The sequence below is a fragment of the Taurulus bubalis genome, assembly GCF_910589615.1.
Source record: "Taurulus bubalis genome assembly, chromosome: 12".
NCBI lineage: Eukaryota > Metazoa > Chordata > Actinopteri > Perciformes > Cottidae > Taurulus > Taurulus bubalis.
This window is the reverse complement of record NC_136600.1, coordinates 20,598,378-20,610,948: the sequence shown is the minus strand read 5'-3', so window position 1 is coordinate 20,610,948 and position 12,571 is coordinate 20,598,378. Positions and strand designations below refer to the sequence as shown.

Sequence of the window (12,571 nt, the reverse complement as noted above, 5' to 3'; positions counted from 1 at the left end):
TCTAGTTTAAGTTAGTGACTAAAAGAACTGTTGAGATGCACACCATGCAGTATTTATCGATGCTGCAGGTTTACTCGCTTATGGTGAGATTTTCATGCACCGCGACGTAATGGAGCAACTGTGATGTTGTATGTCTGATGTGCTCATAGCTGTTTCTGTTATGGGGGAAATGTTGCACCCTTATCTATCTCTACTGCATCATCAGACAATGTTTTGGTCAATTTAACTTGGGAGGCTTATATTCGCTGTCAACATTCACTCAACCAAAATCTTACAAAGCTTTCATTTTGTATGGATTCAGGAAAATAATAGACAGCAATGCTGACAGCCATCACACATCTCACTGGCTTCTTTAATCTTTGAAGCATTGTGCTTCCTGTTGATGTTACATGGTTAATAACACGTTCCCCTCTTAATAACATGTTCCCCTCCTGTATAAGATATGTTCTCAAATAACTTAAATATTAACTCTCAAACTTTGTTTCCTACTCAGGGTTCAATGAGACACATTTATATTTAGATACTGTTTTAGTTTGGCTGTTATTCCCTGCAAAATGTACATTTTGGATGCTACAGAGGGATTTTGATGGTCTATAATATGGAATATGCATCATGGCAAGTGATTGAAACCTTTCTATACAAGCCTACTGCATACTTTTCTCTGATTCACTCATGGTGGCATGAGATTATTACGTGACAGGAGTCTCATTTTGATCAGCCAGAAACCAAAATATTGAAACTCAAAGAGTAGGACCCCTGACAGTTTATTGTTTTGAAATGTGTAAATGATACAAAAGTCTAGGACAAGAGTGCCCTCTAGTGAATAATGAAGACATACACAGAGAAAAACAACCATCCATAGCCTGTATGTACAGGTTCAAGTAAAATACAAATTCTAATAGGCAGCCTAAATGTATTTGTAGTCACATTATCAGTGCGGCATGTATATCAATTGATTATGGGTCTTATTTTTCATAACATGTTCATACAAAAGAAAGACAATACTGTTGCTTTACAGTGTAAAAGAAAAAGCAAGCCCAGTAACTAATTCACAATTCATGCCACTATTTCAGAGGTGATTTAAAAAACAAAGCCTAGTTTAAAAAAAGGAGATGAAATCAGTCCTTTAGAGCTCATCGTGTTGGTAGGTGAATTCCCTTGCAGATATAAAACCATCTTCATCTTCGTCCTCATTTTTGAAGATGTCCTCAACCATCCCGTCATGATCTGTGTCATTGGGAGCATATCCATGTTTCTCAAATTCTTTCTTCAGGTACTCTTTGACCTGTAGCGTAGACACAATCATAATGGCATGGAATCAAAAAACATGTTTTATTTCTACAATCTGCAAAAAGAAATTCAGTTTTAAAGCATGTCCCACCTCCTCTCTGCAGAGCTTCCAATCGTCATTGAGATCCATCTCCCGGAAAGACTCGTGCGACCTGGGACCATTTCGGATCTCCATGAGCTCAATGTCAAAAATGACGGTACTGCTTGGAGGAATCTTGCCTGTAAACCATAAAAAAGGTTCAATTAAAAGAAACTGAGGGGGGCCACTGAGTACAGAGCTCTTATGTGAGGATCCATAAAGATACAATAATGTGAGGTGTTGAGTCTATGTTACCTTTTCCTTCCTTTCCATATGCCAGAGATGGAGGAATGGTCACTTTTCTGCGCTCTCCTGTGCACATGTGGTTTAGACCCTTATCCCAACCCTTGAGCACCTCCTGAATCCCAAGAGTGAACCATACTGGATTTGTATCCCCATGTTTGCGGCTGCCAAGAGTAACAAAGATCCATCAGTTTTCTTTGAAAAAGAAAAGTGCAGTACACACAGAATTGATGTCACAAATATGTATACAAGGTTGAATAGCTGCCACCTAGATTTCAAGATAGTAATGTGGTAAATAGTGAGATCTAATTGGACAATATAATAACAATAATAAAACATGTTATATATATATATATATTTATAAAGTGTACACTTACACACTGATGTACATGGTTGATGGCAAATACATAAATAAGACTATGCATAAAAAAGACATATTTGAAAGAAGAAAAAAAAAAATCTTTTTGAGAAGTGATTTAAATGGAGCAGATATCCTACTGATACATGGTGGGCTGTAGCATATTGCAGTCCATTGATACATGTATTGCTCTTTACAACGTGTGACTTTCCTGCACAAGGAGTGTAACAAAATTGCACAGCAATACATGCAGCCTTATCTCACAACAAATTACCTGGAAAAAAACAGGGTGCCATTGCTTTCCAAGAATCCTTCGTGATGAACAAGAAGCATGTCTCCATACTTTGACTTACGGGAACACATGAAGGGTTTATGTAAAACTTCAATTTTCACTTCTGGCTCGGGCAGTTTCCCCCCGGTAACAAGCACAAACAGTGTGGGCAATATCAAACAAATAGGAAAAAAAAACATTTTCCCTTACTTGCAAAATAACAAAAGTTAATTTAAACCTTTTTACAAAATGCAGTACTTAAATACATGGCAGGAATGTCAACTACGTGGCAGCCAACTTCAGCGAGCAACTCACCCACTGTTCAGCTGTCTGCCCTCCTCCCTCCACGATTGGATACAGGAATTACAAAGCCTCACCCTTTTTACTGTTATCTTATTCTATTGGTTGTTCTTTGTGTCAATCACCACAAGCCACACCCACAGTACTTAATTCCCTCCGATGCGCTCTGATGTAAATGGGAGGAGCTGGTGGAACGTCATTAGAACGCGATTCACAAAAAAGTTTACGCACTTTTATTTACGTAGCTGGAGTGTAAAGCCCAGGACGTTACTCCACAAAGCACACTCGGGGCCCGATGGATTCGCTGCAATCAGCTGTGCATCTTATCTTGTTATGATAAACAAGTAATGAACGGCAGAAACACATCGTTCAAAAATGGAGGGAATGCTGCATAAATGGACGAACTACATTAGTGGTAAGTTAATCCAACGGTCGTTGCGTTTTTCGGGTCTCGTGCTCGTTTTAAGGGAGCTAGCTAGCATGACAGCGTCACAGCGCACTTGTGTTGCGTTAACGTTAGCTCCCTTCAGCCTCCGACTGTCGGAGCTCAGGCACCACTTTACATTCACAACCTTTGTTGGACGTTTCTAAGTTACGTTAGCTGTCTAACTAATTATACGTTAACCGTATTTAAGTCGTCTCAACAGGCAGCGCCACTGTCGATATTGTTAGTTCCCACCATCTGCCATTCATTGTAATCTGATTTACCTGATTAACGCTGCTGCTAATTGAAGGGTTAACGTGAACTCTTTCCACGTTTATGACGTTGGTCAACGCTGCTTTCTACTTTTACTCATTGATTTCCGATGTTGAAAAGTTAAAGACCTGTACTGGTTGAATCAAACAACTATAACTTCTCTTTTTCAGGTTGGCAACCTCGTTGGTTTGTGCTTAATGGAGGAACTTTGTCATACTATGACTCTCAAGAAGATGCGTGGAAAGGTTGCAAGGGCAGCATTAAAATTTCTGTTTGTGAAATCCAAGGTCGGTGTGGCTCACTTTGTGTACTGTGTTTGGTTGTGCAAGTTATGTGAGTAACTTTCTACTGCCTTTTTGGATGTAGTCCTGACAAGCGTGTCTCCCTGTTTGCTACTGTGTTTGTTTCATTAGTTCATTCCTCTGACTCCACACGAGTGGACCTGACCATACCAGGAGAGCAGTACTTTTACCTCAGAGCCATCAATCCAGCAGAGAGGCAGAAATGGCTTGTGGCACTGGGAACATCCAAAGCTTGCCTTACAGACAACCGAACAAAACGAGAAAAAGGTATTTGCTGTATCCTCCTAATCTGACGTTGCATGGATTGCCAGTATTCTCTTGTAAAACACTGCCGACGGTTTCCCAAACGTTTGCTCCCGTTATTGTTACAGAGCTCCAGGAAAACACAGAGGCATTGAAAACTAAGATGTCAGAACTCAGGTTGTACTGTGACCTTCTTCTCCAACAAGTAAACAAGATCAAGGAGAATGATGAGCTAGGAGACGCTGCGGAGGTGAGGTTGAGTTTTGGATGAGCCGATGAAATAAGAGAAGCTGCTGTTGGTGTGAAACTGCAATATAAAGTAGCCCATCTGCAACTAGCAAGACATTACATTGTTGTGTGCTTATGCGTACTAATAGACCAGACAGGAAGTACATGTTCGTGTTTTATTTTTCTTCATTCAATTTTTGGGATTATAGATTTGAGCAGATTTTGTTTGCATACCAAGCAACATACTAATCTGTCAGGATTTTTAGGGGAATGTCGGCTAATGTGTATGTTTGTGTGTCCTTTTCAGACGGGAATAGACACTGGAAACATGGTGAAGTCTACATGCACCACTTTCCTCAAGACTCTAGAGGAATGCATGCAGATAGCAAACAACACTTTTAGTACAGATGTGGCACCACAGAGTCCACCAGGATCTCCTCCAGTCGCTACAATCAAACCTCAGAAGGTACATTTATGTCACCACTCCTGTGTCTAATCAGATAATCTAATACTATCGAGTAAATTCAGCATTACTTGTTTAATTATGTATATTTAAAACCCTCTAATGTCTTGTTTCTCTAACAGATTAAACCCGTCAATCATTTAAAACAGAACCTTGGAGAAAAGTAGGTTTTCTGGTTTTCATAACATATTTTTATTTCCTGCACTGCTGCTCCTTTACTCCTTGACTGGCACACATGTTTTTAAAGTAGCACATTAAATACACTTCATTGCACATCAAGTACAATACAAAATGATCATTAATGTTTCATTCTTGTGGCAATTGTATTTGCCAAAAATAAGTGCATTCTGAGAATTAACAATGTACACTCAAATTCACTCTAGATGGAGAGATTTGGCTGAAACCTCAGGTGAAGTAATCGCACATGACAACCAGAGCCTTGAGTCTGGGGCAGAAGGAGCAGAAGGACCAGATGAGCCAGATAGACAAGAACATCATCATTCCCCATCAGGTAAGTCGGGTATCCCAACCACTTCACGTGCTGAGAGTTCCCTGAACTGAAACCATTACTGCATTCCATAAAGGAAATAACACACACATCAGACGGGGCCTGGTGTTTCTGTGCACATCATCTGACCTCATGGATAGATTATTGCCTTTTAGTGAGCAGACAGTGATGGATGCCCCAGTTATTTTATTGCATTTCCCTTAGCAGTAACACAGCCTTTTATACAGGGGATGCTACTGCCTGGTGGAAAATAAGACCCAAGTCTTCTCCAATGTATTGGTTTATCTATAATACATATACTGGCTCACTGTCAATACAAGGATACATTATTTAACACGCATAATATATTTTTAAGTGTACTTATGAGGTGCCCTGCAGTGATTTATTTTATCACATATGAATGTTTCAATGTAATGAAGCACTTTACTGGAACTTAAAGAAAGGAGCACACAAAAGAGACGTTTCTTTTGAGCAACAAATACTTGTCATACTTTTATCTTTTGTTGTTTTGATGATTGAAATTGAGGTGTTGGTCTTTTCTGTATGGGTCCAAAGCACCAAAACAAAGAGATGGTAAAGAAAAGTATTTCAAGGTGTGATCACAACTGAAACCAGTCACACGTTACCACACCCAACTGTAATGTTGGGTGACATAATTAACCATTCAACCTATAGAGGTCAGCGCAGTAACTCTACTCAATAAAAAAAAATGTTTAGTGCTGCTCTTGAAGTTCATATACCTTTACTGAAATACTAAATGATGGATGAGCATGTAGTTTGCTTCAGTGTACCCGGCCTGTGATTAAAGAGAATAACATGATAGTTGTGCAAGTCATCTTTGCTGTTTTCACAATTTGTTACACCCAGTCTGATGAAAACTGGCTTTAGACTTGCTCTAAAAGACGTCTTGACTAAAACCATATTCTGTATTAACATTCTTTGTCCTTGTCTACTGTGTCACACAGATATTGATGCCGCCAACAGCAACAGGTCAGTCCACGAGGAGGAAGTTGATCCTACGTTACACACTACCCAGAATACCTCCGAGACTGAACACTACGAACAACCAGCAGAGAGGGATGAGGAAAATGAAGCTGATGATCAAAAGGAGACAAAACAAGAGCAGCTGCACAACGAGGACCAAAGTCAAGAAGAGCATGACAACAACAACAAGGAAGCGAACGCCGTCCAGCCTCAGCACCAACAGGAAGCCGTTCCAGACAAAGCAGAAGCTCAACATGAAGCGGAAACTTCCAGAGATTCACCAGAGTCTGAAGACACCGAGCAGGTGGAAACTTTCTTCAGCACAATGAGTCACAGGTATGAAAATGCTACTCAGGAAGGTCACATTCTTTAGGACACATTCGTTACTGTACGGCGTTCCTGTATGACCGTCTGTGATATTTTACTATGACAGTATTAGGGTTAACCAATCTAAGCTATATGTAGTATTTTTGTCTTTGAGGCACTGCAACTTTTGACTAAACTGCACAGTTACAGTTAGTTTGTGGAAATATATGGATTGTGTTACAGTGTTGCACAGAATTTATATAACAGGTTTGGAAAATTTGAACTGACTCTATTTCAAGATGTCATTCTAAGTGTTTTATATTAGTGTGTTCTCTCTTGATCACATGACACAGAGAGGCCCTCGTCTGATATTTGGGTTTGTAAAGCTTTTTTGTTTCACTCTGTATTTCAAACGTATTTTACTTTCTCTTTAAGACCTTGAAGAGTGTGACTGAACAATGGACTAGCGTGTTTATAATCAATTATGTAATATTAATTTATGACAAACATTATTATATTGGAAAAACCATTGTCTCACTTAACTAGTATTCAACTGCAAGATGGGGACGACAGTAGGTTAATTTTCGAGTTAGTCCTTTTGAAATTGATGAGATGGTTTAAGATTAACATTAGCAAAACAACAACGCTGTTAAGTTGTAGCATAATAGTCTCAGGTATCGTCAGGCAAGAAATGCATGGCACTGTGTGAATCATTTCTCTGGCTTGGTTTTGACATTTGTACCCTTATTTCTTTTTTCTGTTGGAGTGGATCAAATAAAACTGAATGGCATACGTACCTCTAATATATTCTCCTGTTTGAATCTGTTCTACTCTTTTTAGATTTAGTGATATAAGACTGGACGACGACAATGGTATCCCTACACAAGAGTTTTTGGACTCATGCTATGCAATAGTACCTGTATTAGGTAGGCCGGTCACTTTCGTCTCTCCTCCTAATCTGCCACTCTTTTCCTCTTTCTCATGATGCTACACTTGTGGTCATTTCACCCTTTATAACATGTATAAGGAAAACGTCTTCCTAAATTCTTCTTGTCATGTGTGCATGCTCTCATTTACATTGTAATTAATAAGGCAACCGCTTTTATTCTTGGGTTAATAATCACCAGCCTTTTCTTTCATGGCCTCATTATTTCCTTCTGCACCTGTTTATCTTTCAGTGGTTTTATTTATTCTTTGTTGCCTAACAGTCTATCTTATTAAGTGTATTGTTGGCCCATTCGTGTTCACATGTCCTTGTCAGTGTGCACTACACATAGAGAAAGGTGGTCAATAACCATACAAACGTGTGCAAGACTTTAAAAACAACATTTCTTGTTTGCCAATGTTGAAGAAAACTGTCAGGTGGTTTATGAAAATAAAAAAGCGCTACATCTGATATGGCCCAATAATGAGGAATGGGTGATTGGAGAAGGATTTTTGGTCATCCGGAATTACCTGGTGGTACGAGAGATTTGCAGATGAGCATCATTGTTGAATTTGTTCACATGTACGATGGCCAGCATACCTTGGCCTATGTTTCATATGATCCCGCATTATAACTATGGCTTCTATAATGGTTCTCTTTAACTGTAAAAACGTTGTTAATCTCTGTTCATGACTGATTTATATCTCAAGTGATGTAAACTTTTGCTCACATGTAGCTGCGCTCAATTATTTTCAGCCCAAATTAATGGCACATGTTGACCCTGACGGCATGCAGCCTGCATTCAGAAATGGCACTTAGGTCTTCTAGTTTGCCAAAAATGTGTTATTTCCCATCAAATCTGCAGTCAAAAGGTTTTTCTTCCCTCTTTATCATTGCTTAAAAATTAGGAAGCTGTTTTGTTCATCACTGACTATGAAGAGCCACAATATTATATATCATAATATTTAATTATTATATATGATATAAAACAAGTCATAATATGAAACAAAACTAAGAATCTTTTCTTCACAACAAATAAATGATCATGGATTTTCTCTTCTCAGACAAGCTGGGGTCCACAGTGTTTGCACCAGTTAAAATGGATTTTGTTGGAAATATCAAGGTATGTGTTCATGTCATTGATGGGTTGTCTTAAGAAAGATTTCACTGTTCAAGAGATTAAATTATGGCACAGCTTATCAAAAGTGGCTCTAAATCTATAGTACTTAACCACCCACTACAGTATAATATGTCAACACTTTTCTTTAATAAGTAAAAAAATAAATAATCTGATATAGCTTCTCAGTACTGGTATTCTTGTTCTGTCAATATACATTAGATCAAGTAATTTAACTAAGCTGTTAAAATAGGTTACTTATATGTTTGTCAAATCAGAATGAGAATGATGATTCTATTTCCAGTCACAACATCAACGTTTTTCAACCCTGTAGAAAATTAATCAGAAGCTGATGTCGGACCCCGACAGCTTCCCCACACTACAGTCCATCGTGCTGTATGAAGTCCAGACAGATGTCGCCCGGGTGCGTAACTCTGCCACCGAGGCGTTGCTGTGGCTCGGACGAGGCCTGAAGTTCCTCAAGGAGTTCCTGTCGGAGCTCAATGCAGGAGAACAAGACATCCAGAGAGCACTAAGTGAGTCCGATTACTACGATGCAAAAACCTACACACAAGATGAAACGTAATGCCTGTTCAAGAGCCGTCACATTCTGTCTGATCTCTCACCCAGATAACGCCTATGGAAAGACCCTCCGTCAGTACCACGGATGGGTTGTGCGAGGCGTTTTTGCGGTAGGTATTTCTCCCACCGATGCTTTCCCCCCCTCTGAGGTCCAGCTGATCTTGGAATGTGACATTCAAATGTTTCTATTTCCCCAGTTGGCGCTGAGAGCTGCGCCGTCTTATCAAAGTTTCGCAGCTGCCTTGGTGTCAAAAGGGGGCGACGAGCTGAAGGGCGGCTTCACCAGCGGCATGCACAAGGACCTGGGAGTGTACCTGCCGGCCATGGAGAAGCAGCTGGCGATCCTAGATGCCCTGTATGAAGAATACAACCTGGAGTCCGATGAAGTGGTGTGAAACCTGAACAGAGACGAGGATCCACATTCAAGGAAGGACAGAGCCGGACTGCTGAAGGATGGTGCCAAATGCATCAGGTGTACAAAATAGTGTGAGCATGTCCCGTGTCGGTGTGACGTGTGTCCAGTGGTTGTAAAACTCTACAACAGTAGAGGGTTTGAAGAAGGTATTAATGTCTGTATTTATTAGCAAGCATTAACAATTGAGACATTATGGTTTGATAAACTGTAGTTTCTGGGTCTTGTTTAAGAGACTCCAGCCATAATGTTTCATGGGGGACATTTGTTTCTGGTGTACACGGAGTGGCTGTGTTGTGGCTATTTATGTACAGGTACATAGCCACAAGGTATTTGGCTCTACTAACTTCCCCCTGGAATTTGTGATTTCTCTTGAACTGATGAGAATGCAATGACATTTTTATTCACGATTGTCCTATTTCCTTGGATTCATGAAATGGGTTGATACTTGCAACTGACATAAAGCACTTGTTCGACCAAAACAATGTCAGATTGTTCCAATGCCCAATATATATGCCTTAATTAAGTGAAGGGATAGCAAACTGGGCTGATTTTTTTTAATTTTTTTTATGTATTAGGTAAAAAGTTGCCCTGACTGTTAAAGTTAGAGCATTATGATCAACTTCGATTTTTAGTTTTTCTTTCCTGAAATGTCAATATAATGTAAACCCTGCAGGCTGACAGTGTATTGTTTTGTTTTACATCACTAACATGATATGAGCTATTTATTGCTCTAGAGACTTTCCGTGGGACCAGAAGGGGCTGTCATGTGACTGGCTTTCGCCTTTGAGGATCACAACAGACAAGAATACATTTATACAGTGTCGCTGTCTGAAGTGCTGAAAACTGCTGAATACCTTGGTGGACATCCTCTCTGCACAAACCTATGCATAGAATGCATTTTCACAATGTCTATTTATTACGTCCTAAGTTATAATGTTAACATTGTTGTCATGGGGTTCATTGCCTTCCAGCTCTCGTGTGAATGTATGGGCATTTGTATCCATAGAGCACGTTTATTGATTGCATGGTTTTTATGTGTTGAGTAACATTGGTGCCAATGTAAACTGAATATAGGCCAAGGACTTCGATTCACCAAGTTAATGAATAATCCTAAAGTGGTTCGATGAAAAGTTGCTTCTCCTTAATCTCTGTACTGATAATGAACAGTAACATTCAGCTGGTCTACAGATTTCAACTCTGCAGATCCATGAGTGTTGTTGCCAGCCCATATTTTATGATGTCGATTCAATAATAAAGGAATGAGTAGTGAGACTTCAGCCTCCCAGCCGGGTTAAAGTTTGTCCATCGTGTCAACGAGCCATTCATCATAGGGCTTCTCTTTTTTTATTTATTTTTTACCAAGACATACCACATAGTATTTTTTATGTCATTCTAACGTTTCTTTTGTGTTTTCAGGAATGCATACAGTAATACTTCTTGAAATCATTTGCATTAGGTTTAAATTCCAGATGTGCAATGGGCTGATTTCCATTGGAATATTGCAAAGTTTGATTTGGTTTTCTATGACTGTATATAAGATGCTATTTGATTTTTTACATAATAAATAATGAAGTTGTCTTTGCTTGTGTGCAGTCCTGTAGTCAAATATGTTGTCTTGGATTCCCCCTGGAGAAATATCTCTGTTTCAGGTCTGCAATTCCCTGCAATTTATTTATTTATCTCCTGTGCTCCTCTTGTGACACTGAAATCAAATCAAATGTTTAACTGACCCTCACTCCTCTGCATTTTGCTTGTGAAACAAATCAACGAGTAAACAATAGATTGTAAATCTGCACAGGTGTTTGTCTAAACAAGAGAGGCACTGAGCTCAGATAACACCTTTGCATACTTTGCTGTGAGAGTTTTGCATGTAGAGCAATAGTGTGTGCTCTGCCAGGACCATAGCACCCTGCATGCCAGCCATTCCTGTTATAGGTCAGGGATTTGCACTTGCCTTAGGCCAACAGCTGGGTTCCTCACTGTTTCCTGTCCCCATGGCCTCATTTGCATTTCCTTTTCTGCCATAGCTGCAATGCCACACCACCCAACCTGCACTAAAATAACTCCTTTTGTTGGAGAAAGTGTTTGAGAGCTCATAATGTAACTTGACTCACTGACCAGCATCTTTGATACAAGGGGAAACCATTTGAATCAAGCCTTAAAAACAAACAGCTTTTAATTAGTTCATTTGGAAGATAACTGTTCAAGGTTCCCAAACTCCAGCAAATGCTAAACTCCAATTGTTGGATTCTTCTGTGAGCACAGCAGATCTTTTCATTACAGAGCAGTAGAATGAGGTCGGCCACTGCATCTCTAGCGGCATTTAGTGCTGTACCTAGACATCTGTGGTACAAATCTGATTGGCCTGGTCAGGGAAATGCACATGATGGCATAAATAAACCGAGGTAAGCTTTTACTTGGGCATCTCAGCAGACAAAGTGCCCTGATGTGATTTAGGAAAGAACTACGGCATGCTAATAGAGTTATATGGTCGCTTTCAACCTCAAACCTCTCTGTTGCAACTCTGGCTGGTTGCCCATGCCCAACCTGTATCACTGTGCCTCATCTGCAGGCACAGACTCAGCTTCATCGAGACAGAATGAAAAGCCCAAAACAGCGAGTTCACTGTGTGGTCTTGTCAACTATTCTGTCTAATGCAGCACTTTGCAAGGAGCCGCTGACAGCATCTCTTTTGCACTTGATAGATATCTGCTTTGTTGTTTTTTTTTGTTTTTTTTTACAGTGAGTGCTGTGAAAGAACATCGGCCAATCACTGTCGCCACTTGTGCTCACAATGTACAGGAAGCAGAGCTGCTGAAAAAAGGTAAGTTTAAAGATGCATGCGTGTAAAGCAGACTGACATGTTTGAAGGATTTAGATTCCCGTTTTATTTATTTTTTAAAAGTATCCACAACGACTGTATAAATCATATATCCTAGCAATGAAAACAAAATTAACTTCCGCTATCCGTCACAGTGCATACTCTATTTCATAAAGCCTTACAGTATGGCACCACATGCATGTTTTAGCATTGTTGTGCATACACAGTGCAGGATATAGCACAGCAGCACAGGCCACAGACAAAACATTCACTGTAGTTTCCAAAAGGTATGTCAGCTTTGTGCAAGGCACAGTTCATCACTATCATATAAGCTGTGTTATACATACAGTACTTTGCTTCACTCTGGGCAGAGCAAGACTGATATTTCTTAAGATGCCATGGCTTACAAAACAAAGCAAAGTGTTTCACACCCATTAGC

The 12,571-nt window shown here is 39.7% G+C and overlaps 2 protein-coding genes across 2 annotated transcripts; one reads left to right on the top strand and one right to left on the bottom strand.

The window, feature by feature from the left end:
- Nucleotides 1-761: 761 nt before the first annotated feature.
- On the bottom strand, nt 762-2,370 carry fkbp14 (FKBP prolyl isomerase 14). Its single transcript, XM_079227796.1, has 4 exons — nt 2,245-2,370; nt 1,625-1,776; nt 1,382-1,509; nt 762-1,285 (listed from the first exon to the last, which is right to left on the bottom strand). The coding sequence occupies exons 1-4, from the start codon at nt 2,331-2,333 to the stop codon at nt 1,127-1,129; spliced, it is 528 nt and encodes a 175-aa protein (XP_079083922.1). The 5' UTR covers nt 2,334-2,370; the 3' UTR covers nt 762-1,126.
- Nucleotides 2,371-2,916: 546 nt separating this feature from the next.
- Nucleotides 2,917-10,887, top strand: plekha8 (pleckstrin homology domain containing, family A (phosphoinositide binding specific) member 8; the record flags this gene model as incomplete). Its single annotated transcript, XM_079228170.1, has 13 exons — nt 2,917-2,956; nt 3,409-3,525; nt 3,652-3,807; nt 3,912-4,033; nt 4,319-4,477; nt 4,597-4,637; nt 4,858-4,985; nt 5,948-6,302; nt 7,113-7,198; nt 8,262-8,320; nt 8,649-8,850; nt 8,945-9,006; nt 9,094-10,887. 13 exons carry the CDS (start codon nt 2,917-2,919, stop codon nt 9,289-9,291), a joined length of 1,725 nt encoding a protein of 574 aa, XP_079084296.1. The 3' UTR covers nt 9,292-10,887.
- Between the last annotated feature and the right edge of the window lie 1,684 nt (nt 10,888-12,571).